The 26,523-nt window shown below is 40.8% G+C and overlaps 1 protein-coding gene across 2 annotated transcripts in view; it reads left to right on the forward strand.

The window, feature by feature from the left end:
* LRP5 (LDL receptor related protein 5) overlaps positions 1-26,523 on the forward strand; it is a 143,837-nt gene that overhangs the window by 21,885 nt on the left and 95,429 nt on the right. For both annotated transcript variants that reach the window (XM_068683386.1, XM_068683387.1), the window contains exons 2-3: positions 12,648-13,044; positions 24,518-24,715. In XM_068683386.1, the coding sequence (XP_068539487.1) occupies positions 12,648-13,044; positions 24,518-24,715 (595 nt within the window). The remainder of the gene's footprint in view (positions 1-12,647; positions 13,045-24,517; positions 24,716-26,523) is intronic.

Genomic DNA, 26,523 nt, shown 5'->3' on the forward strand with positions numbered 1-26,523 from the left:
CTTTATATCAGAAGTTTGCCAAGGGTCTGGAAAAAAATAAATCTGACTTTATTTTAGAGTTAAAATGTTCATAGTATGTTACAAACTGAGTGGAAAAATGCTTCCAAGATCTGTAGGGGTTTGAGTGCTCCTTCAATTAAAAAGGGCATCAATTCTAGGAATTTCCATCATTTGGGTAGGATTAACAATTTCTGCTACTGCCTCAAGTTTCTCCTTCAGAATCAATACTTATATGTTCATTTATCTTACTACAGTTGCAAGAACGTATAGAATAATTTTAGGACTGAAGATTATTGCTTGTGATGTTGCTAATCATTAGTAGAGGTCAAAAAGCTGTCTTGCCAATAAAATGGGAAGAAAGGGGAGGACCTATCCATTTGATTGCTTCAGGTTTTGCATTGGCAACTCTGGTATGTGTAAAAAGACTGCAAAGAAGATCTACTACCAAGCTAAGGTTTGGTGGCATGTCTCTGTTGGACAGAATATCTCCTTGGATTTCTTGGAAAAGATTCTGAGTCTAGATCATGATTTGAAACTGAAGAAAATCCCCAAGAGCGTGGAAGTTTGGGACCTTGGAGTCTTAAAAGATGAGTTAAAGACGAGTTATGTAAGAGCTATTTGAACGGTTTTGTTCTGTGTGTTGTTCTGTTGTTTTGCTTTTTTCTATTTTTCTTTACAGCTGACTAATTACTTCTCTGCCTAATGATGCGGCTATTAACTGGTCCCTTCTTCAGTATCTGAATTCTGGTGCTTGTAGCCTCGTGCCTGCAGTATGATACGTAGTTGAGGCTAAAGCCCAAACACAAGTGGTGTGAGAAGGCTGAGCTACTGAAGTGGGCAGGTGGCACCAAGACTGGAAACCAGTTTTTGCCAGGGTATAATGGGCAGGAGAGGGAACTAGAGGTCCCAGGACTTTTGAGGTGAGACCTCAGCCCTGGGGTGTTGCCTTTCGTTTGTGTTTTCTCTTGAGTTCCTGGCAAAATCGTGCATTTAGTCACATGGTCTGAACTTTTGGGTTGACCTATGTGGGTGGTGCTGGGAATTGGACTCGATGATCCTTGTTGGTCCCTTCCAACTCAGGATATTGTCTGATTCTATGAGAACAGGCAGGTTTTTCTGCAGGCACAGCCAGGAGCTCATCTCTGTTGAGACTGCAGGAGGGGCCTCCCCGGGAGTGTTGTTTCTTCAACACGCAGGTTCAAAGGTAAAGCTGCCTTTACCATACGGTGTTTCTAAGCGTATAGTCCCAGAAAGGAGACTTAAAAACAACGAAAAAAAGCATCGATGCCCACCTCTGGTTGAACTTGTGTGTTCCTGCCTGTCCCCAGCTGCTGGTTGCTCCCCAGCCTCTCCGCTGCCTTGCAGATGTTTTGGTGCCCTGAGAGCTGCCAGCATGACTGCACATGCTATTGCTTTCCTTGGGAGGATTCTGCCAAAAGGATCCAAGTTTGAAAAGGCGAGCCCAAAAACGTGTGTTACAGTGTGCTACAGCAGCTTCTTCACCCAGCTGAGCTGCAGCCGGAGCACAAATGGAAAAATGCAGCAAATGGAAAAAACTTTTACTGTTGCAGTAGGTTTTTAAGAAATGCTCTCAGTGCTGCTGCAGTAGAGAAACAAATGGATTCACACTGAAGGGCCACAGACCTGGCCTTGAAGCAAATGTGCATGCCATTAGCAACTTTTTTTTTTTTTATGCTTGTGTCATCTTGGTGACTTGCAGAGTGACTGATGCCTCACAGTATGGTCCTGAGACTGCTCAGCTGTGTTTCTTGCTGAGGTAGGGTCACTGTGGGCTTGTATGAGAGGCACTATAAAGGAATACTCTTCTTCCCACAGGGAAAGTAACCTGTGTTTTGGAGCCAGGGTTACACGTTTGCATCTCCCGCTCCTACAAAAGGCGTAGCAGAGACTGTGGTTTGGTAGAGCTGAAGGAAGCGAGATGCAGTGCAGTGCTCTGTGGTGTCTCTGGAGCGGTTCGCTCCTCACATTTTGAGACAGCAGCTGGTGTGGGAGGCCTGTGACAGCCCTCATTGTGTCACACTGTTCTTAATTTAACATAGAGGGGATTTGGAGGCTAGCTGCAGCTGGCTGTGGTGGGGGTCAGTGGATAGCCCTCACGTATGCAGTGGGTTTCCTTCTATCCAATTCCTTCCTTTGGACGCAGTGGCGGACTTGAGCAAACTGGTGCTTTTACAAACCAGGGCTGCTTGGAGTTTGCTGCTTTGCCCTTGGAGCTGTTGTCGATTCCTCCAGTGTGCAGGTAATTTTGCGAGCCTGCATTTGGGAGCACAGGACCTTGGGATCTGGCTACTATGATCCCTTGAAGACTGAGAAACTGCAGGGCAAAACTGGAAGGGAGGCAGCTTCAGAACAGCTTAAAACAAAATTGCTGCTTGGTAGTAAAATAAACCAACCCAAATGCAACGTCCGCGGTGAATTAGGTAAACTGCAGCAGAGGGACTCGAGGTATTTTTTAAATGATAGGTTGCAGTCAGATGTGTGTTGGTTTTTAAGCTAATGCAATTCCATCGTTATTTTTCAGGGTGTCAGACATTCTTACAGACAGCAATTGTTATCTTAAGTGATAGATTAGACCTATGAGTTACTGTTGTCCAGTTGTTCATAAAGACTGGGAAAGGTTTTTCAGCTTCCTCGTGGAAGGTCTGGAATTTACTGTCTGCATTTAGAGTGGGATTTTCTGTGGAGCCAGGGAGCTTTGGCCTTCATTGCTGAAATTTGATGGCAATTCTGTTTAAACTCACTTTGAATTCAGTACAAATCCAAATCTCTAACCATCACCAACCCAAAAAGTGGACTTTTGAGCCAAGCATGCTTAACTTTTCAAAATGCATAGGAATTTTCAAAGCCTGCTGTTGATCCTCATTTGGAGGAAAAATGTCCTAATCCCAAATAGACAACGTATTTGCATTGAAGCTGTCACATGCATTGTGGTTATTGAGTAGTGAAGTCCTATTACCCCATCACAAAAAGCTTATATAACGATTACTTCTTCAGAAGTACTGTGCTTAAAATCACAAATTGTAGCAGGATCCTCGGAAGAACTGACAAACTGTTGTGAACAGCATACTTTTGCTTTTGGTATGTTGAAACTGGAAAATCCTATGGATGCTTTAACCTCTGTAAAATGCTCAGATGGAGAATCTGAGGTCAGGAAGAGGTGGAGGTTCAGGCTGCAGAGAGATGATCTGTTTAGCATTAGCTAGTCAGGATTGCATGAGACTGCAGTCCTCACAACTGTTTGGCTGAGCACCAGCTCTGCATTACATAGAGAGCGATTGCCAAGAGCCGGGAGTTTTGCAATAATGTTTAGAAATTTCCTCTATTTAACAAAACAGAGCAGAGGAAAATTGTTCTATACTCCAGTGAATTGTGTTCTCCTCTAAATAAAATGGTTAAGGTGGTTGTGAGTCTTATCTAATGAGCATCTGAGCAATTTCATATACGTATCCCCAAATCTCTGCTGATATTCTGGTTTTTGTTCAGTTATCCAGCACATCTCTAAACACGTTCTGCGTGCTGCTTGGTGGTCCGGGCCGTGTTGGCTGCTCTCATGGGCTTGGCTGTCCTCCTTCCCAGCTGCTGAACTGTGTTAAGAGATGATGAAATGTGCTGTTCCATGTAACCAATTTCAGTATTTGCTGCAGGGGTATTAAGGACAGTCTGAGAGCTATTGCCTTGTGCACCAGGAGGGGAGTTCATGTGGCATGCTTAATGGGTGGTCTGTGGGAAAAGAAAGAAAAGTTTGAGGAGCACTCCTTAAAAGTATGTCTGTAGGAAAGTGGTCTGAAAGACACACGGAAAGCTTGTTTCCAGCCTCTGCGGAGATGGAAGCGTGCTAGGTTATGCGCGCTGAATCCAGTCAGTTGCCTCTTCTGGTGCGTGAAGGTTTTTACTTGGAGTAGGCGATGTAATTAGATGCAAGACAAAACAATGAGTAAGTTCAGAGTGTGCTGTTGGAGAGTTTCGAAACACTTTAGTGCCATCCCAGAGAATCCCAACAAATCCTAAGTTACAAATAAGGAAAGAAAAAAAAAAAAGAAAATTAAAAGGCAGCTTTTCTGGATTTCTTCAGAGAAATCCTTTCACATCTTTCAGCCAGGTGCTATACACCAACTCAGGCCAGTTGAGATGAAATTGAATATAACATTTTATTGTAAATAATAATGTTAACAGTGACAAACAGCAGGCTGTGCCAAACAAAATCAACACTGAACTAAATCTCTTCTTCCTCAGACACCGTTATTATTTGGGGGGAAGGATCCTAAGACATATAACAAGATCTTAATAAACTTGCTTATTTTATTTAAAAGCTAAAGAGCAGTTTATCTTAATATTTTACCATATTTTAACATTAGTATTCAATAATAAGTTCTAGATACATCTGCTTTGGGAGGCTGATAGGATCGTGACTGTGATGTTACTGGGAGAGGTGTGTGGTTTTTGGTGGTGGTGTTTATTGTTATGTCTTGCATTTCAAGGCACACATGAAACTCATTTGCTGGGGTAAGATTCAATTGAACAAAAAACTTGAGGGTAATGGCTATCCAGCTGCTATTTAAAATCACCTTTTGCAATGAATTCTACAGTTTTTGTAGCGTGTTCCAGTGTCTTCAGTGCGTGTGTTGCTCCGTACCCCATCCACATTGACAAAAAACCCGAAGCCTGCCCAGATCTAATTTCTTCAGTGTGCCTTTTCTCCAGGGTCTAAGAATAAATGATCATGATCCTCTCATAAAGTTTTTGCTGGTCGGACTGTTACTTTACTCGTCTCTTTCTCCATGACAACCTTAGCACATCTCCTGAACAAGGAGGACAAATCCCTTAATTCTTTCACTTCATCTGTTTTCTGAAGCCAGTTACAACTTTTTATTTTTTAGGCTTTTCTCTGGACCTTTTCCAACTTGCTGCTGCTAAACTAGATTTCCTTTAAACTTACAGCTAATTTACACGAACCCTCCTTCTAACATATGTGTAACCAAAGCTGTTTTGCTTCTTGGAGGTACATTGGTGGCTGAGCAGGCTCTCTTATTCTAGCCTGGTGGCAAATAGATGACTGAGCTTCTGGTTGTCTTCTAATACTTAGCAGTGATACTCAATATAATACTTAGCATATATAAATAAAACTGGCACCAAATGGGTTCGTATTTTGGGATACGAGTGTGGATAGGATTACTTTGCACTGATTTATGCCTAGTGTAACCATGTAAACAATTTAAAGTATAGGTTTTTAAAGAGTAAAATTTATGAAAATTGCCTGACATCTGCTACACACTCTTGGCATAAATGTGGGATATTCTTAGTGGTTTAAAATAACACCTCAGTCTCCCCAGAGTTTCAGACCTCAATTCCACCCAAAATTAGATAAATTGCAAATGAATCCTCCTTCTGTGATAACCAGAATGCTTAATTTCACATTTTAGAGGGGAAAATTACCACCAAGTGGGTTTGGAGAGTTAGATGGAGTGGAGAGTGGGAGGTGTGGAGCGGGTGCAAATGGAGTGGGGAGTTAGAGGAACGGGGTGGAATGTGGGAGAAGGAACATATTTTCCTCTCAAAGGTGGGACTTCAAACCAGCCATCACCGAATAGCTGTGCCTTTACAGCTCCTCAACCCCCATGCTCACTGCCTGATTAATTTATTACAAATGGAGCAAGGAGTAGGCTGCTGAAGCACCTGCCCAAGCTCTTGGAGGCGGTGTATGTGGGAGGAGAATTGGGGAACCCTGGTTTGAGTGAGGTCCATGAACTGCTACCACCTACCTCTGGGTTGCAGCACAAATATTCTTTAATTCGGTAATTACACTGGGAATTCACCTTATCTAGAATAATGGTTTTTGAGGATGAAAGTCATAGCCTTCTATTCTTTAGAGGACTGTATCTGGCAAGTTTAAACTCGGGCTGGATATGCGCAGTTAGTACAAGATCAACATTTAATCTTTCTTTTTGAAGTTGGTGATCAATGGATTTCAGATTCTCTGCAACAACAGCTGCCAGTAAAAAGGACTGGGGTCCAGAATGCAGAGCTTAGGGTTTTTAAGAAAGATTTTTTTTCCTGCTGAATATATAACAGTTGTGTTAAAAGAGGAAAAGCAACTTGTGTTTGTAGGATTTGTGCGTGCCGTTGTCTTCTTGCACAGTGAGTTGTCAGAATTTTATTTTTAGTTGTGCTTGATTTTTGGAAATGGGCCTGGCAAAACTCTTGATTCCCATACTTTCTCTTCCACGCCTGAATCCCTTTCCTTTTTACCTTCTTTCCTGGGTCTTTATGGCTCTTGTAGCATCTGTGTGTTCTGGCGTGTGAGCTTCCTGCTGCCACCAGCTGCTGGCTCACCCCCTGAGCTAAGCCATGAAAAATGGGGCTAACACCCAAAAGGGTGACAGCATGTGGAAGAACTTCCTTCTCTGGGTGTTTAAAAGCAGCCTTATGCTTCATATCAAAGGCCTAGTCTCCTTATGTTCCGAAAGTGTTAGAGCTGAACGAGGGAAGGGATCACTCTGTGCTGTTGATCTGGTTTCTCTGTTGAATTTCAGGCTGGTGGGACCGTACTGACTCGGGCTGTTTCTGTGCAGCAGCTATTTTTGAGCCCAGAAAGCTGGTGCACGCTGGCCCCGTATCCCGCCTTAGAGTTTGCATAAGACTGTAACACACTTGGGTGCAAAAGTTTTGACATGTTTGTTTTTACCATCTTGTGTGCCTGTGGCATCGGGTGTGGGGGTTGTTTTTGTTCCATGGTAATGAGTGTTTTTGTGGTTTGGGACATGGACTGCAGAAATAATTAGATGCTATTCTCTCTGTCCAGCAGCACAGACAGCTTAACCACGGAGGTCTCCGATGCATTTGTCCTGTTAAGAATTGCTATAATGTTTAAAATTTCAGCTGTTGCACGTACGGTTATTTTGGATAGCTGGTTTAGGTTGTGTGCTTGTTAAAATGAGATCTTCGTTCTGTGTTGTGATCCTCGGTCGTGTGTGTTAAAAGTGCAGCCAAACCTTTCAGTGACCTTTAGCCTAGTTAGCTGTGTTAAGATTTGTTAAGTAAGGCTTTTTTCCTGAGCTATACATAGGATTTGTGTGTCTTCAAGTGCTTTCGAGAGTAAGAATCATGCATGTGTCCAGTGGTGTCACGCCTTCAGCTTGCAGGGGATGCAGACAAACTGTGGGCACGTAAACAACTGTGAGCCAGTAGTATAAATATCACTGCCTAAAACCTGATAGCTCAGCTCATCTTAGTAGGGCTACTACAGCCTTACAACTGACCAGCAACTGGTAACACGCTCTCTTGGTACTACTTAATGTCATCTTGGTCTTAATATGTCAATGAGTTGAGCAGTGTCTGACTTTTGCTGAAACCAAGCACAAAGGCTGTTTCTGAAGGTCCCGTAGTCATCTAAGTGCAGTTGGCAGTCGTTTGTCCCACACCACTTCTGCTGGGGATAGCGGAGGGCGTCGTAAGCTTTAAGTGCTGTAGCTGGGACTGGTGAACTTAAACCCCAAATGAATGTGAATGACTGAATTCAGAAGCAGGTTGGGGAACAAGAGGCACATACTGGCCTGCTCTGCTAGAAGGCAGTTGGTTATAGCATCAATAGAAGATGTGCCCAAGAGCATTCAGAAGATCTAGAGCAAGGCTGGAAACTGAGCCCACGCTTGCTTCCCAAGCAGGCTGATCAGGACTGTTTTTTCCAGCTAACAGACCGATGAGAAGCTGTATTTTCACACTCCGGTGCAATAAGCTTCTGTGTAGACAGCTCCCCCATGAACTCAAGGGTGTGTTTTCCAACAAGCAGAAAACAACAGGAAAATGCTGTTTTAATAATGTAGTATCTTTCTAGAATAAAGCAATGTTCTTCAGACACTGCATAATGCAGATTAGGTTGTAGAACTACTACAGATCTGTACCTGAACTGCAGTAGTTTTTACCTGGTTAGAGTTCATTTGTTACTTTGTGGGATTTCATGGTGTGTTTCTTTTTCTTTGTCAAGGGATTGTGATCTCCATCTATGTGTGGAGGTTGTAAATGTTGCCTATTATGGAAAAATATGAACTGTTCTAATTTTACTGAAGAAAATACAACTTCTTTTTTTTTTTTTTTAGTAGCTACATTAAAATGTTGTCCTTTCAATTGGGTGGTAATAGGCTGCATATAAACAGTTTGTCCTCCACATTCATCATTCATCCTCCTTCTGTTTATTCTTTACTCTCTTCAAAATAGAAGCTGGTTTCCCTTTTCCAGCATTTTGCAGTTGTCAGGAGCGTTGCTGATCAAAACAGAACACAGAACCAAGTGTTCATTGAGTGTCTTTTAACTTGCTACCCATGAAATAACTTCTCAAGCAAGGGATGTTGCATCTCGTTGTCTAACAGATAAGCCCATTTGAAGGTAAGCAGTAATCAAAATTGCTGCTAGTTTTTTGGGTCTGCTTCACGTGCCCTCACCTCTAGCCTGTCTTAGTAAAAAGGGTCAGAGGTTTCAGAACAGTTTGGAGTAGGATGCAAAATGAGCTTGACTGCAGATGGATTTTGAATACAGCCCACAGTGACAGTGTTTACAAATTAGTTGCTTTCACTCGGATTTCTGTAGAAACACATTGGTTGTTTGACATAATAAACATGACAGAGTTTATGGTGTGAAGATGGAGCAGATAGTGGTAAGAGCAGAAATTGTTATTAACCGTGTTTCCAGTTTGCCTTTTTAAGAGCTGTGCAGTAGACTTAAATGCATCAAAGACGAACTGTTCTTGGAAGCTTCAAGCCCAGCTCAGGATTTGAGTATATTAGTAAGACTTGTTTGTAAGGAGATTGATCTTCACGTTTTTAGAAATGAACCTTCCATTCTACATAAAGACGGGATTAAAAATGAACAAATTAGTACTATGTGTTGGTGGGATGATATTGAATCTCTGGTTGTTCTGATGATGGCACAGAAAATCAAGTTGTCGTTTTTTTTTGTCAATCATGTTTGTTTTGTTTCTTTCTGAGCTTTCTGTTTTCTCGTTCTAATGCCTTTAGAAAATAAATGGTTATAATCACATAGAGGCTGAATGTATCGTTTGAATTGCTAAACTGTTGAATTCAGTAATTCTATGAAACTAAATGCCATGAAGCAGTTGCCAGCATGTTAGAAGTCTGAGCTGAGGCATGAGGCAATTTTTTCTCCCTCTTCCATATGTCTTAAAGGCCATCTTTGTAGGTTGAAAATGACTTCTGCGGTGTTGCCATAGGTCATGTTAACTGACTGCTGACTGGTAGCCTTTCCCTTTTGTGCCCCAGACACCCCTGGGTTGTCCACTTTACAATTCAGTGAATTGTTCACAAGTGTGAAGTGGTTTTTCTTTGGTTGGGTCGAAGCCTGAAAAGGCAGGTATGTTTCTCTATCAAGAGGAGCACAGCTCCTAGCTCTGAAAGTAATGCTATGTATAAAGGCTGCTGTTTTACCTGTCATTCTAGAAAAGCATCTGCTTTCCTGAGTGTCTCTTTCAGATTTACTCTTTACTCTCTGGGAAAGGTGGAAGTTTGCAAAATTTTCTCAACTTTTCTTTGGACACCATAGAGTTTGTATTTACTTGAAAAGCTGCAGAGTTGGCAGAACTAACCTTGCCACAGCGTTAAGAGTTCAGACCTCATGTGGTAAGTGCCAGTCCATGGAAACGGAGCATTTAATCTCTCTTCTGACTCTTGTGTTATTTGCAAAGTTGGGACAGCCTGTGTTTCTTCAGCAGCATTCCGAGCAAGAATCAGTGTTGAGAACCAGCTTGTTGTTTTGATTCCTGTTTTTTTCCCCTTTCTTCTCCATGCCAGCAGTGCTCTAAAAGTGCTCTGCGGTGATTTTTATAGAACATGGTCTGCATAAAACATGCTAGCGGGGAGGAGCAGAGAAGTGAACATGATTTTTAAAATCAGAGTTCCGCCAATTATCTTTTTTTTTTTCCAAAAGAAATTGAATACTCATTTGTTTTTAAAAGGGATGAGCTCTGGACATCTTTCAATAATCAATCGGTTTACATCTGTGTACAAATGCAGTAAAACTTTAACACAACTGCAAGCAGGGCAGTATGATCTCCCTGCTGGGTGTTCGTAGCGAAAACAATGCAGCTGTACTTCAATCAGGACAACTCTGAAGCACAGAAGTGACAGTGAACACAGCGGTTAATGCGTTATCTGTATGCTGTTGCCCTACTGTGTGCATCAGTGGGGAAGAAATCTCTTGAAAGGGATGGGGAACTGGGATAATATTGATACTGATTGGATTAGACGTTGTTCATGTCTGATCTTTAGTTAAGAAGCTGTTGAGTTCCTCTGATGTTGATTGGAGTTGATATTTCAGGCTCCTTTTTCCTTTGTAGCAGTATTAATGATGGCTTCAGTGTGGAAATGTCTAGTGGAAAATCTGTCTATTCGTATTCCTTAAAACATTTTGGGGAATATATATATTTAATTTTGTACGTAGACCTTTTATGGCTTTAATCTTAGGCTGGATATGGGACAGGTTTGGTGAAGCAATATGCATAACTGAAAAATCCTGTCCCAAAGAACTTGTGACTTAAACAGAGCCCACTATCATCAAACTTTCCAAGTGTTCAGATGGTTTGGTACAGTGCCACTTAAAATAGACATAGTTATGGGGAAACAATGAGTTGCAGAGAAGAAAACAAGCACTTTGCATTCTAGATGTTTTTTCTGTTTTCAATAACTAACCTGTTGGGCTTGTGTGATATTGCTGGTGCTTTTAAAGATGACAGGGGAGGACGTGGCAAGTTAGGAAATGAGATGGAAGTGATACTGGGACTTCATTTCTTAATAAATAATTCTCTTCAAGCTGTGTAAACTTTTCTGAGTTATAAATGTTGTAGAGGAAAAATGCTTCACTGAAAATAAAACATACACGATAACAATTGTCTGTCTCTGTGCCGTCCGAGATCCTCCCCAAAACCTGCAGCTGAATTAAATTTTCCTTATTACTTTCATCAGTTCAGGCTTCCTTTAAAAAGAAAAACAAAGCCATCTCTTTCCTGACTTGGGGGGAAAAAGGCAGTGCAGAATGTTAATAAAAAGGTGGAGTTTTTAAGCATGTTTTTAATTTCATCTGAAGTTGAGTCGTAGACTCCGACTGAGCCCTTGGCCTGCAGATAAATACATAAAGTGTTGTCCTGGGTGTACTTTGCTTTGGCCCATGCAGTTCCAGGTGCTCTCCAGTGCGCTTGTAGTTGGAGCCAGAGGTCAGGAGCAATAGCACGGGATCAGGCTGCCAGCATAGCAGACCTGGAACTCAGAACTTGTACAAACTCTCGTCTTTTTTAAAGGATCGGAGGAACTGAATGTAAAAGACATATGAAAGTTAGCTCTTGATATTATTATATACAGTAATGTGGAATTGAAACAGGGGGTATTTATATCACAGGCTTGAAATAATAGACAAAATAACATCTGTCATTGCTGCTCTGTGTGTTGTTCCTTGATATGAGTGGCAAGTTTATGGACCTCTGCTGGTTGTGCATTGGAAGCAAAAGCATGAAGTGAAATGATGAAGCTAGAAGTCAACAGTTGACCAGCATAGACCTCTGCCAGCTGTTGTTTGAGACAGAAGAACTGGAAGAAGGGATGGGGAGAGTACTGGGTTTCAAGGTGGCCAAAGTAGGGGCAAATGAAAATAGTTCTTCATTTGATGACAGATCGCTACCAGACTTGGTCAGTCTGAGGAGAAGCTGAGGGAGCTCCATTACTTCCAGCAGTTAATGACTTCTTATGGAATGTTGGTCTTCTCCTAACCTGCAAGTAGTGTTTGCAGCCGTGACAGGGATGGTAGCACCATTGTACTTGGCTGCTGTCTCCTGAGCCATATCTGAAGATAAGCAATTTTCTGTTTTATTGCTGGATGAATAAGAAAGACTTTACTTTTGGGGGAGAGATGAAGTAGTTAATTTGACCATCAGTCTGACTGGCATGGTTGGGAAAGCACGTTCTGCAATATGGCTACTTAACGTCCTCTTCTGGAAGGAGCAGTGGGACTGAATCATGCCTTTGTCCCATCTGTAGTGGGTCCTTCAGAGGACACTTAAGCTTTCCCTTTCCTGGAGTTTTGTAACCTGGCTTTTTAGAATTTGTCCTAAACCTGGGTTTACAGATTGATCTGCGTGGGAGTTGGAGTATCCATGATTACATTGGAGGGTGTGAGTACAATAGCAAAGAGTTGTTTTTTTTTTTTTTTTTTTTCTGAACTGGCAAGGTATTTCCTGTATTAATATTGGCATCTTGTCTATGTTAGTCTCAGCTGAATGCTTTTTCACCCACTTGCTAATATGTAAGAATGAGTTCTAGGTGAGTTTGGACTAAGCTATCGAAGGGCCTCAGTCCAAACCCTTCAGTTGTGTGAAGGGCCCTATTGTAGATAAGGAATTGGGCCCACTTGTCCCTCTGTCTTTTCTTGTACTCCTTTGTCTGACAAATAGAGGCAATAAGTTATGGACAGGGTGCATTTTTCTCTCACATGAAACTTCTGTGTTCCTCTTTCTGTACTGCCTTCCCTGACGATCTGGGAAAATACATCTTCCTCTGCAGTAGTCATACTTGGCACTTGAACATCTGTAGATGCTGCTAATGCTAATACGTTTTTGTTTTTCTCTTCTGTAGCATCTCCCTTCCTGCTTTTTGCCAACCGTCGGGACGTTCGACTCGTGGATGCTGGAGGCACGAAGCTGGAGTCCACTGTGGTGGTCAGTGGTTTAGAGGATGCTGCTGCGGTTGACTTCCAGTATTCGCAAGGCATCGTTTTCTGGACAGATGTGAGTGAAGAAGCCATCAAGCAAACCTACATTAACCAAACTGGGAATGTGGTGCAGAATGTCATCATTTCTGGTCTGGTTTCCCCGGATGGCCTGGCATGTGATTGGATTGGGAAAAAACTTTACTGGACAGACTCAGAAACCAATAGGATAGAAGTAGCTAATCTCAATGGAACATCCAGAAAAGTCCTCTTCTGGCAAGACCTTGATCAGCCCAGGGCAATAGCTTTGGATCCGGCTCATGGGTAAATATTAATTTGACTTAAATGCTTAAATGGGTACAGTCGTGATTTATGTTGGGTTTTCATTTCCGAAAGAGAAACATAGTCTTTTGTTTCAGTTTACTTTTTCCCAAGGTATTTTTCTCAAGATCTGTAGCTGAACATATGTTTAAACTTAAATATTTTGTGGTCAGAAAGGAGAGTCCTGGGCCAAAAAGAAAAATACAGCTGTTCCTAGGTGCCAAGTCAAATACTTGATCAGTATGATTGCCTAAGTTATTGCATTTCAGAAGCACTATGGAATTAATTTTTCCAGCTTTCTTTATTATTATTCCCTCAGTTATCTTGTCTGGTAAATTCCTTATTTGGTATATGGTATCTAATGTGTCCAGTCAGCAAGGTGTGTAAATCCGTGTGTGTCAAAACAGAAATTCTCTCTTGCTGTGCTCTGGTAAACACAACCAGGATATTTTTAAGTGGTGACTCGAACGGTTATGTTTGTGCTGGCAAGTGAAAGAACCCAGGTGAAATCAGGGGCTCTTCATGCTTTAAGATGACCAGGGTAGGCAGTAAAAAGAGAAGAGGCTGGATTTGTTGCAACAACCAGTCAGGTGCTTGTAGTACTCCCGAAAATACTTGTGTCTCTGTATGGTTCATCTTTCCCTCCCTCTTCAATAACCCCCAGCCCTGCACATGCACTATTTGCTGTCCCTATGCACAAACAGTACTGCTGTTCACTTTGTGCCCTGTATTCATTGCAGTGATGATTGAAGGGGTCCCTGCCCCTTGTGGATGGAAATCATACTTTCAGCAGTGATGGACTGTGGGTAAGGGGAATAGCAAGGAGAAGCATTATGTTCACAAGCAAGGCTATTTGCTGTTTTTAGTTTGCTGCCCTTTTTTACAACTTTTTCTGAGGGTATTTATCTTCTTCTTCTGTATGGTCTGTGCCCTTAGGTTTCTCATCTTCAGGACATCAGGTGACAATTTCATTGAGTCCATCCTCTTTGTAAAGGGATGCTGAGTTAATGCAAGGTCTTAGCATAAACCACAGACAGAAAGTAATTTTATTGCTTATTGGTAAAATGGAACCGACTGCTCTGGGAGATCGTCAGTCTCTGGAGAAATGATCTTCAGGTGTGTGAGAAGTGAATACTGAAACAGAGCAATGAAAGAGTGCAGCTTGGGATTGCCATGTCAGCAACTGCCACATGCTACAGACTGAAGCTTTGAGAAGTTATTTTTGCAGTGATCTTAGCATAAGGCTTTTCAGATGAATGGGAGGTGTTATGGGTACATTTATGATTAACATATGAAGGACACAAAAGAACTAAATGAAACTGTGTGCAGCCAAAGAAACAGAATCCTTAGTTTTGTTGACATACCAAGTGCCAGAGCTGCCAGTGTTCTCCAGATAACTGATAGAAGGGGAAGTTATAATTGGTAAGAAGGAAAGTGGAGAGACTGTTTTGGACCACAGGACTTTCAGGAGAGACTTTGTTCTCTTAATGCTGACTTCACTTCTGCTACTGATGCCTTCAGGTGAAAGGAAGGAGAGAATTTACCTTCAGGGGTCAAGAAGTTCAGTAAAATATTGATTAAAAAATCTTCAAAACCTGAAATCTGTAAAATTCTTCCCCTAGCAAATTGTATGCAAATATTTTAAGTAAATTATCTGGAATCCTTTGTCTATCCTTACAGTAACTAATCTGTGCTTAGTTAACAGTGTACGCTAACTTTAAATGAGTTCAGTAGTATAATTTAAAGAGAGAATATGATGTTAAATTCAGTATTTCGTAATGAAGTAGATCAGAAATAGTGGAATGGCACTGTCCAGCAATACCAATGCCAGGCTGACATCTCGTAAGTGGATCCAGTTCCTCACCTTTTGACTATTTTCTTTAGAGTAGCCTACATGTTGGTCATGGAAATGCATTTCATGCCTTCTTAGGTGCTTTCTGACTGTTTTGAAAAACTGATGGCTTTAATTGGGGATTTCTGGTAACATTCCTCCTATATTACGGGAAATGCAAAATTAATCTTTTTAATAAAAACTGGATTAAAACAACTGGGAGAAAAAGTGTGGCTGGTACAGTCAAATGGAGAACTTTTATAAAAATCACTGGCATTGTTGGTGAAGCTGTAGTGTTCTGCAGATCTAATCCTTGGTTGTGTTTGGAAGGAGGAGGCGGCACAGGTGTGGTTCATTTTGCATGACTTTGAAAGAAAGATCTCGGCGGCAGTACTCTGTTCAGAACAGATGTGCAGTATTTCTTAAGCATACACAAAATTCACCAAGTGTAACAATAGAGGACTTTGTTTCACACTTGCTTCCTGTTGCCTGGGAGTTGTACTGTGTCCAGTTTACAGCTCAATATTTTTTGGTTATAAGCCACATTGCAAGATTAAGAATACAGTGCCAGCATACAAGGAAGTTACCTGGCATTAGCTGCCTGCTGTATGCTAGGCATCATACCTTGGGTTTGCGTTTCTATGGGTCCCGTGGTAGCCTTCTCTTTCTTTCCTGGAGGACTTCTCCACTTCTAATTATCTTGCATTTAGTCCTCCAGAGAAAGTGTGCAGACATGAACTGTGGAATGGGCTAATATAAGGAACAACATTTATTTGCCAAAATGGTAGGTATCTGCAGGTGAACTGGTCACCTTGCAACATTTCGGTTTTGATTATCGTTATTACTTGAGGTGAGGAGAGAATGATAGTTCTTCTAAGTTTTACACAGATAATTTTTTCACTTGCTGGTGTGGCTTTGCTGAGCATTAGTTCAGTCTGTAGGGGATTTTTTTTTTTCCCATTGGGAGCAGCAGCGTTAAATGAAACACTTCCATTGGTTTTTAACTTGTGGCAGATATTTCTAATGTTTAGTCTGATTTAAGTATTAATCCAGTGCAACAAAGCAAAGTAAATTAAACCTTAAGCAGTCTGTGAAAATGAACGTATATATATCTTTTATAATTAACCGATTCACCCCCATTAAGGTTTATAAAAATCAGCCTCCAAAGAGCTGCTGTTCTGGTTAAAAGTGACAAAATCCAGTATTGCCTAATTGCACGAGAATCCTATTGAATTAAAAGCAGATTTGGCCAAATAAGTATGTCTGTTAGTGTAATGCAGTGAACTTAAGTCAACAAATCACGTACGTGGCATGACAAATTTGAATTTAATGTGATTTTACAACCAGTTTCATGTGGTAGATCTGAAACATTTTATAGGTGTAGACATGACATTTGACTTAGGCACAGCAGGCTCTGGGTTTGAGCTCCTCTAGAAACAGTTGTTCCTCATTGACCAGTATTTTCCGGGGTAGGAAAGTGGGTTTGTCAAGAATGTTCTTATATCGTATCAATATGTTAACAGAATTTCTGTCATTAGAATTTCTTTGTAATGACGAAATGTGTCCTTGTGCAGATAGGTGACACTGTTACTTCCATTGTAGCTTCAGTGAGGCTGTTCTGCAGAGGTGAATGGAAGACCCAGTTTCATGGTTGGGAGTTTACATTGAAATATTGTGCCCAGTTTGGTATTTGCATAATATATATATTTTTTTCCATTTTAATGCAGTTCAAGACATAGACTAATTTTAGAGAATAGAGGAGAACATACTGAATATGCAGTAATCCTGAAAACATGGCCTCTGAGGAAAGATCAAATGGTTTCATGTTGTTTATAGAGATGTAGGTGACAGAAGCTATGGAGAGGAACATGAGATATGAAATACAGAGGTTTTGACAGATCATAGCAAAGTTGTTCTTAAAACCTTTAGTGTTTAGTGTTAGAGACTCTATGACCTCTCTGGGCTACCTTTTCCAGGTCTTTAAGTAGCCTTATGATTAGAAAGCTTTCTTAGTAACAAGCTTAAATCCTCTTTACTCTTTTCTAGATGTTTTTTAAGCTTAGTACTTTCAGTCTGGTCTACTGTGGGCTTATGGAGTATTCATCACTAAAGGCTTTAAGAACAGTTGTTTTGATCATCTCACGGGAATGTTGGAGGTGTAATTGACTGTCTTAGGGTGTGGAGATGGACTAGATAACTTTGAGAGGTTATTTTTAAAGCCAATTTTTCTGTGATTTCCAGCTGAAATTCAAAAATTTGAATATACAAATATGATTTTTTTTGAATGTTTTGGCAGGACTGCTAAATAGTCACAATAGTCACTTGGTGGTTTTTGACATAATGACATTTATAAAGAGAGCATCATCATTTCCACACCAAACTGGCATTCCCTCTTTAAAGGTAATGCTTGTCTAAAGCTTTCTATATTATGGCAGTGGAATTTAACTGAATACTCTGAAAGTTCAATTATGTTATCTGTAAAGGATTTGTTACCTGGAGTAGGCAATATTACCTGGAAAGAATTTCAAATAAGGCAGCAGTACAAATTAGAGTATAACTTGAAAGAGAGGCCCTTGTCATCCACCAGCTAGCCTCAAACAATCATTCAGAGCACTTCGGGAAGTTCTTTCTTTTAAGGCAAGCAATGAGAGACTATTTTAGATCATCTGTGAGTCTTCACTCTTCACAGCACTAGTGACAAATCTTCATTTGTACAGGATTTTCTTATGCCCCGATCGTGATTAACATGCAGCTACTTGACATGTAAGGTGGCATTCATTCCTGGGCACCATAAAGCCGCCTTGCTGGAGCCATCTCTCGTTGACTAACGAGGTGTATTTTGTCACTAAAGGAAGAAAGGGATGGGGTGACTAGAACAACTGTGAGATTTAAAAAGTGTTTTTAGAAAGAAAAACTGTCAAGAATAGAAAATTCATCAGTTTGGTGTCTGAAACGAGAAGCCTTAGACAAACTTAATTGGTAATCCAGTGTTTCCTCAGGGTCACAGCAAAACCATGACCTATAGTTGTGAATTATGTAAGAGCAGCTCTCTTTATAACAGCACTTAAGTAAACTTTTAGTGGTGTTGACTGCTGATTCACCAGGACCGTGGTCCCACGCAGAAGTGTATTGTGTGTTTAAGGTTAAGCATGTTGGCTTGCTGTGTTGAAATCAGTGGGATCGTCTGTATGCTGAAGCTGATGTTTATATGTGCTGTAGTGGGCAGGTTTTTAAACATTTTAAATTAAATTATTAGGTATGGTGAAATGTGTTTTAAATGTGTTCATCTGATCTTATCTCCTTTGGAATAGTTGGGTGGAGGGGGATTACTGTTACACACTTGTGACAATTGAAAATAGGGGAGATGAAAATCATCAAACACAAAGAGTGTGGTTTTTTACTCACTTCTACTTGTGGCCACCTTGTTAAAATACAGAAGATGCTCTGATTTAGAGTAAAACATTATTGCTGCATCGAAAGCTAGAGATTAGTTTATATCCTGTGTTTCTATATACTAATGAATTTAAAGTATAAAAATATTTTGAAGCTTTTGGTTAATTGTTTAAAATGTTGTAATGAGAATGAATGTATGAGTAGCACAGTTGTTCTCTTAAAATGTAAAAAGGGTACTCAACCATAAAATTGGTTACGAGTTGCATCCAGTCTCTTGGTATGGCTGTAATTTCTGGGAGTTGGAAAGCTTTTGATATGTTATGTGGCCAAATAGCTGAAAATGGTCTCATGCATGAGAAACCTGAAGTTCTTGTGGAAAGTGTTATTTACTCTAATTTTCAAATCGGTGCCCTTGATGGTGACAGCCTCTACGCAAATGTTTCATCATTCTCTTTTTTGGTTGCTTTTCCCCTTTTTCCTGCTCACAGATATAAAGGGCATAAATTGTTCAAAGACATTTTGCTTCATCTGAGAGCAGAGCTGCCTGTTCAGAAAAGGCAGAAGGAAGCATTTTTCTTTTTTTTTTTCCCCTTTTTTTTCTTTCCCTTTTACAGCTGAGATTGTACAGGGGAGAGGTAGAAGTGTGTACGTTTCCTTAATAACCCCATTGGGCTCTCTGCCCCATTAGCACTCTTTTTCACTACAAGTTCTGTGATTCCTCACATCCTGGAAAGAGTAGAGGTAACTGAGAAGAAGCCGATGCTTCTTTGCCCTGTACACATTTAGCCTTCTTAAGTAGTTGGGAAATGATGGTATTCTGATCTTTATGATTTCTGCACCATTTCTTAGGGAGCAGGAGGAGGTTGATACCATATAGCAAGAGGATGGCTTCGGTTCCCTTAGTGCTGGTGTTTGAGGTGACCAGGAACGTGGTCTTCATTTTGTTATTGGCTCTGAGCCCAAAGAGATGGTGGAAGCTGGAATTGTCTTTGATGAGAAGTCTCGATCAATGTTGGTTTTTAAAATGCACAAAGGGTTGTTCTGGTCATTGTGAATGGGTGGCTTTGGTTTGACTCAAAACATGTTTTTAATTTTTTCATGTAAAATTAAGCAATGATATAAGCTGAAGTACGGCTTTTTTCATGTAACCTGTTGAATGTGAACTTAAACAGGATTGTGTTTGTTTCATTGTGTTTGAAATTACAAGCTTGCAAGTGAACAGACCTTGACAAATTGTTGATGGTCATTTGAGTGTCCTGTTGTCCCAAATTTTGAGTGAACCTGCATCAAAATACTGATATAGATCAAATCCATTGGCTTGAGTCAAGCATTCAAGGGCGGTTGTGTGAGATCTGTGGGTAAGAGAGCAAGCAACATCTCCCTTGCAGGATTGAATTGCTGTTGTTCACTGTGTTTGTTGGATCCCTGCCCTCTATGAAGTCAGTACGATGTGTAGGTATCATTTCTTGGACTGTCCTGACACACTGTAATCCAGTGTTCCTTATGGTCACAAAGATAATTTAGGATTGGAGCATATGCCATAGAAGGAGAAGCCAGTTGAGCTGAGACTGTTTAGCCTGGAAAAGAGAAGGCTCAGGGGGATCTTACCAATGCGTATAAATACCTTGATGAAGGGGAGTAAAGAAGATGGAGCCAAACTTATCTCAGTGCTATCCAGTGAAAGAACTAGAGGCAATGAGCACAAATACAAAATAAAGTTCCACTTCCAAAAGAAAAAAATCTTTTCTATTTTGAGGGTGGTGAAACACTGGAACAGGTTGCACAGAGGGGCTGTACAACCTACATCCTTGGAGGTGCTCAGAACCCACCTGAAGGAGGTCCCGGCTGCCCTGCCCTGCTTGACTCCATTTGGAGTGGTGGGATTGGAGTAGCTGATCTCAAGAGGTCCCTTCCAACCTGAGCAGTTCTCAGTAGCTGAGTATCTGTGAAAAAGGTGCCATTCTGGGTCAGGGCTCCAGAATTTATATATATTTATAATTAATAATTAATATAAATTAATATATTAATGAAGATCATCCAGGTTGAATAAAGGAGGCAACTTGAGTAAGCGTCTTGCAACTTCTTGCTATGCAAGACAGCCATTCTTTTTCCTTCTGTAGATGATTGGTGCTATTTCACGCAGCAGTCAAGTTTTTGGAGCTTAAGCATTTGGATGAGGGAAGTAAGTTTTGAAAGTGCAGGATTCTAAACTTCATGGCAATTTCCTGTAAACTCCTGTTTTATGCCTTGGGCTTGTATAAGTTGGAGAACTTTGAAATTGGAGAAGTCTGTGCTGATTTACATCATCTGTACAACTGGCCCGTTTTGTGTAAGCAGGTTATGTAAGATTTGGCAACTGTATTGCATTTGGGGAGGTGGAAAAAGTGTGCAGCCAGTGTGGCTTCTTTTTATTATGACCACGGTACCTTGCAGCTCGGATGGCTGATCGGCTGCTCTTTGAGGGCATAGCCGTGATTTCTAATCTCTTCAAAAACGATGACAACAGAGATGAAGCAGCAGGAAATAAGGAATGACCTGCGGCTTTACAGCCGAGGGGAAATAGGTCCTCATCCTGTTTTTGCTCCTGCACCTGGAATTTTAAAATGAGTTAAGCTGGCAAAATTAAGGCCACTGGGGTGCAGTTCACCAATTTTATAATCGGTTTATTTTGCAAGGTGGCTTTCAGTCCCGGTCTTCTGATATTACTGAAGCACCATTTAAGCCCTGATTCAGTGTGGTAATCAAGTATATGCCAAAATCCAGTGACGTGCTGGCTGGTAAATTCTGGCTGATGTGAATTTCTTTCCCCACAACCCTGAACTTTTTTTTTTCTTTTTTTGAAAGTTTGGGGTTAAAGCCTAATACCCAGCAAAGGCAAAGTAATAAATGACAATTAAGATTCCCCAAGGAACTGAAGAAAGGAACCAGAGAACTTGTCCCAGGGTTGCTTCTCTGGTGCTCTTTGGTTTTTCTTTTTTAAGAGTAACAATTTGTGATAGTTGCAAAGCAGTGAGTTTTGCTCACAATGGCTCTTTTTATTAGCTCTTTAGGAATTCATGTTTTCTTTTGCTTTCATAGCCTCACTGTTGTTATGCTTTTATTTACCTGTTGTAATCCAGGTGGGATACAAAACTCCTGGGGTACCAAATGTTAGCCCTATAAACACAATCTACTGGATTTGTGCTAAAACACAAGATAGTGGTTTTGATATTTTTAGTTTCTCCTAGTTGTTATGGTGTGCCCTAACCCAGGGATATTTAAAACTGTGCAACTTACACTTAACCAACCAACCAAAAGAAAAAAAAAAGTTTGCAGTGCTGCTCAAGCTAAGCTTGTGTCATTCTTTCCACAATAATCGTGGATTTTTTCCAGGATTTATAACTTGTCCAGAAAATGTCTGTCTTCAGCTGAATCTCAGTGCAGCTTGTCTCAGCCAGGATACTGTTTGTGTTTAATTTGGTCCAAACTAGCCTTGTCACTCTTGCAAAACAGAGTGGAAAAAAAAAAAAAAAGGAAAGTTTGACACTGCATTCTTGAAAATCCCCCACAGGCATGCATTTAAAACATGACATTTTATGGCCTTATTAATGTCTCGTGCCAAATGCTATGTTGTGCCTTGTGTTGACCAAAAAAAGTCAAAACAGCCTGGATGCTATGGCGTGGAAGGGGGGATGAAGCGGGCTGCCCTAGCTAGTGATTGCCAATTGCTAAGGTAGCTGAGAATGCTTTCTTGTAGGGTCCTCATGTCAGAAGCAGATCTGGGGACCAGGGAAGGAAGGAACTGCTTCGTTTGGCAGTGGCATGGTTTTAAACAGGCTCATGCAGACCAGAGATTCCCCCTCCCTGCTGCAGGAACAGTTCAGCTGTTCGTATAATGACGTCTAAACTCCCAGCCCAGTCTTGACGTGGTTAAGAAACCCCCCAAATGGTGTTGCAGTTCTGTTACTTTGGGTTTAGACCTTTGAATGGCAGTGGCATTGCTGAGGATTGAGCTTGGTTCCTGCTGATGAGCTAAGAAGAAGGGATGTAGTTTTTCTGTGGCAAATTATGTGTGAATTTGAAAGTGCTGGTTATATCCAGCAGTCTCTGCGTGGCCATGTATGTGCCCAGTGGGAAAGCACGTATCAGCTATGAAATACGGCAACAAGTTCAGGGGGCAGAGGAGGAAAGGTTTTGGAGCTTGAACTCCATTAATGAAGCAGAAAAGCCACAAGGGCCCTTTGGCTTACAGACTTTTCTTCATCTGAATGCGTTGAGCTTCAGGGCAGGCTGCAAGCCTTATTTAAGAAAAGAGAATTGAGAAGAGGGAGTTTGCTCCAGGGTAATATTTTGTGTAGGTAGGATATTTTTCATCCTTTTTATTCTAGCCTGCTTTTAAGATTTAATTGGACTTAGGTAGTTTTGTCTCTTTTGTTTTTCTTTAAGTAAGTATTGTGGGATTTCTGATTCAGGTCTGAACTACTTTTTGGTCTGTGTTTATGCATTTAAGTATATAAATGAATGTGGCATTATCATAACCATATTAAATAGCCTAACATCACCTTTTGATAGTCAGAGGTTTCTTCATTCAGCAGTCAGGGTTTTGACTGCTCTGAACTGATTCTTCAATTTGCAGTGAATTCAGAGGTGCTACAAATCTGTGAGCTAGGGAAGATGCAGGAGAGAGGAAATTCTGTTCTGTGGTTTGAAATTTCAAGTGGGATTTCCAATTCAGGAATTCTGGATAACCTTTTTTTTTTCTAGGAGCAAGAACATGTTGGGACAGCTGTATTGGGACTCGTCTCTGTCTCCCTGCTCCTTGTTCATTTTCTTTCCCGTAGAGAGGTCTCAAGGTGTGCTTTGAATACTTGGTTTTGAGTGGGTGAGCCAAATGGTGTGAGCCAAATCAGAGAACTGATTTGACTGAAAAATGACTCTATGAAAAATGGCCGGATCAGTCCCTCAGGCTGATTCACCAGCTGGTTGTATGCACGGTTTCTTTCATGTCTGCCCATCTCTGGCTTCAGTTGTTTGTCAATAGCTGCCTCACCACACAGTTTGAACTGCCACAAATTACAGCCTGACCTGTTAAGGAAAACCAAAATGAGTGGCAATTTACATTCATATGTTGGTCTGTGAGCTGTGGCAGCTCAGCTCCTGCTTCTGCTTCTTCGGGAGCAGCTGGCCTGGCCTGGCTGGGGGAGCTGAGACATTTTGGGAAGGCGTCTGGGGACGGGAATCCACTGCAGCCATCCTGAGGTAAGCCTTCTCAGCTTGTGAATCAGAAGCCTGAGGCCTCATCTGTATGGAAATGTTACTAGTTCAGCTGGCAAATAGCCTGTTTTACCCTCCCACGCTCAAATGTACATTGATAGTGATACGAGTCATTTCTTTCTCTGTCTGAACTCCTGGTAGCAGGACTTAGCTTAAATGTTGCTTATTTAGTGCAAATACCCAGCTGGTACCTGTACAGCTCTGCTGGTGATATAACACAAAGAACCTGGTGCACAGACACTTAAATTATTTTGTTTGAGAGCTCACTCAAGTTGAAGGTTTGCCTGCACAGACAATGCCAGAAATATCTGTATTGGCACTGGGAAAGCAGTCGGTTTTTCTGAGCGGCCTGAGATAGCGATGCGTAGGGTTAGCCGTGTTGTGTTTGGACCCCTGGTGTGCCTAATTTGCAATTTGGATATCTGTCTCTGGGTAATGCTGGCTGGAAACTGACTGTCCTCTCTCAGTCAGAAAGCATCTCTCTGAACTGCACAGTCTCAGCTCACCCAGGCACTGGAATTTGTTGCTTTCTGATCTTTTCGGTGTACCAACTTTCCAAAGCAAGTACTGCGATGGTCATTTTGGAAATTGCCTGTTTGGGTAGTAATTGGTTGTTTCTGAATGTGATTTAGGATATCAAGTTTAATAATTGGCCATGCAACTTGTAATAACTGGGCATACATCGGTTATAAATGCTCGTGACAATCAGGTGGTGCCCAACATTAAAATATGATGGTAATATGTTAAGCAGAGGCAATACTTCTGAGACCTGCTCTAATGAAGGACTTTCTTTTTGCGCTCTCTGGAATGGTGATTTGAACGGGTAAGTGCTAATGTATTTTGGGGATATGTATTTATGCATATACACCACTTTAAGGTGCGACACAAAATAAGCAAAATCAAAACAAAACACTTCAGAACTTTATAAAAGCCACTATTCCTTCTGTTGCTGAAGCTAACAAACATGTATTGTGATATATTTTCTCCTTTTTTTTTTAGATACATGTATTGGACTGACTGGGGGGAAACACCCAGAATAGAACGGGCAGGAATGGACAGCAGCACACGAAAAATAATTGTTGATTCAGATATCTATTGGCCAAATGGACTCACAATTGATCTTGATGAGCAGAAACTTTACTGGGCTGATGCAAAATTAAGTTTCATTCACAGAGCGAATCTAGATGGTTCCTTTAGGTAAGTTTCCTTTAGTCTGTAATACGGTGTGAATTATTCCTCATCTGCTGCATTTGTTTTGCACTGAGACTTTTTTCAGTAATCTATAATAATGTAAATGCCTTATTGTTAATTTTAACCTCAATTGTTGATAGCCTTGCAAAAATAAAACACTCACATGCCATAAAACTGACTTTAAAATTTAGAGTATTTGTATCATTATTTTACTCCAGATAGTTTCTAGCTTTCTTGTACAGCACTTTTTTTTTTTAAGGCTCATACTTATCTTTAGAATAATTGGAAATGCTTTTCCGTGGCTCCAGGAAATCTAACATTTAACTAATGCTTATGGGGATTTTAAAGGATTTTACTGTATTTTTTTTTTACAACGGGGTAATATATGTTGAGACACCTGTCCTTGGCCCTGTCCAAAGATGTACTTTGTGACACGCCTATAAAGTAACCAAATTCAGCTTATTTCAGGTTGTGAGCAAATGTGTTTTTCCTAAGGCTTGATACAAAGCACAGTATACAAGTTTTGTTTGGTGGTCTTCTGTCCAAGGGTCCCTGTTGATTTTTGGCAGAGATGACTCTTTAGACAGGCCAGAGTTTGGGCACTTGAGTTTGTACCTGAATCGCAGTGCAGTGTTCATTGGACACGTTGCATGGGCTCTGAAGGGCAGCTGCCATCTGCCCGTGAAATGTCCTGCTGAGGATGCAGTTCTCTGCCTTTTGGTCCAGCTTTGGTCTTAATGTAGTCTCAAGGAACAACCTGTTGAATAGGCAGTAGACTACTAAATGCCATGCTGCGATTGATTTCTGTTTAATTAATAGAATTACATTTTATTTGGTTGGCTGAGGCACTCAAAATTATACCTTCTTAAATGTAGCCTACCTGACTCTTTGGATCTTAAGTTTAGATTTTCACATGAAGACTTGCGTATGTCTTCATGTCTCATTGCGTATGTCTGCGTATTGGGTTGCGTGGATAGCAAGCTCACAGTGCAGAAATCCTTCCGCTGATATTCTTCTAAAAAGCAGCAAATTATGACACTACATTATCACTTCCCTGTAAGAATAATGTACATGAGTTGTCTTATCCTGAAACACAACTTCAGATGCTGAGATTTTGTTAATCGTTCTAAAGAAGCTTACCTTGAGGAAATAGAGAGGGATGTTGGGTTATGGTATAGTGCTCTGCCAAATTGTGCATAGTCAGAAGGTCGCTATCCCAACGTGTCAACAGCACCCTAAGGCAAACTGGAAATTGCAGTGACCTTTATATAATGCGCATAAACTCTGTATTTTAAAACATATAAAATATCTTTGTTATGAAATCATTTAGTATTGATCAAAATTTGGAGTTTTGTTTTTATGCCTCCCCCCTCCAAATAACACTGCATTTTATCATGGTGTTTTTAATTTCTTTTTGCAGAGGTGCATTCTGTGCCTGATTTTCACACTCATAGAAGAGGCATAACAATATTGACATCCTTTATAAAACGCTCTAAGTTCTATTGAGAGTACTATGTAAGAGCTAGATAATGGTGGCATTGTAGTCAGTGACAAGTACTAAGTGACAGTCAGAAGTATAGACAAGGGAAAAGGCCTTTACAGAAGTGGAGTGGAAGCTCAAAGGCTTGATACAGGTTCATAGAAAGAAAATACTGTCTCAAAATTCTAAATCTAAGAGTTTTTCAGACAATGCATGTAAATATGTTTCTCTAGCTTGGGGGTAGGTGGCAGAGTGTAAGATTTCCTGTCTCAGTCTTGGATTTCTGCAGTTCTCTTACACATGCAAATTTAATAAACGTTACTTCTCAGTTTGT

This window comes from Anas acuta, chromosome 5 (assembly GCF_963932015.1).
Source record: "Anas acuta chromosome 5, bAnaAcu1.1, whole genome shotgun sequence".
Lineage (NCBI taxonomy): Eukaryota > Metazoa > Chordata > Aves > Anseriformes > Anatidae > Anas > Anas acuta.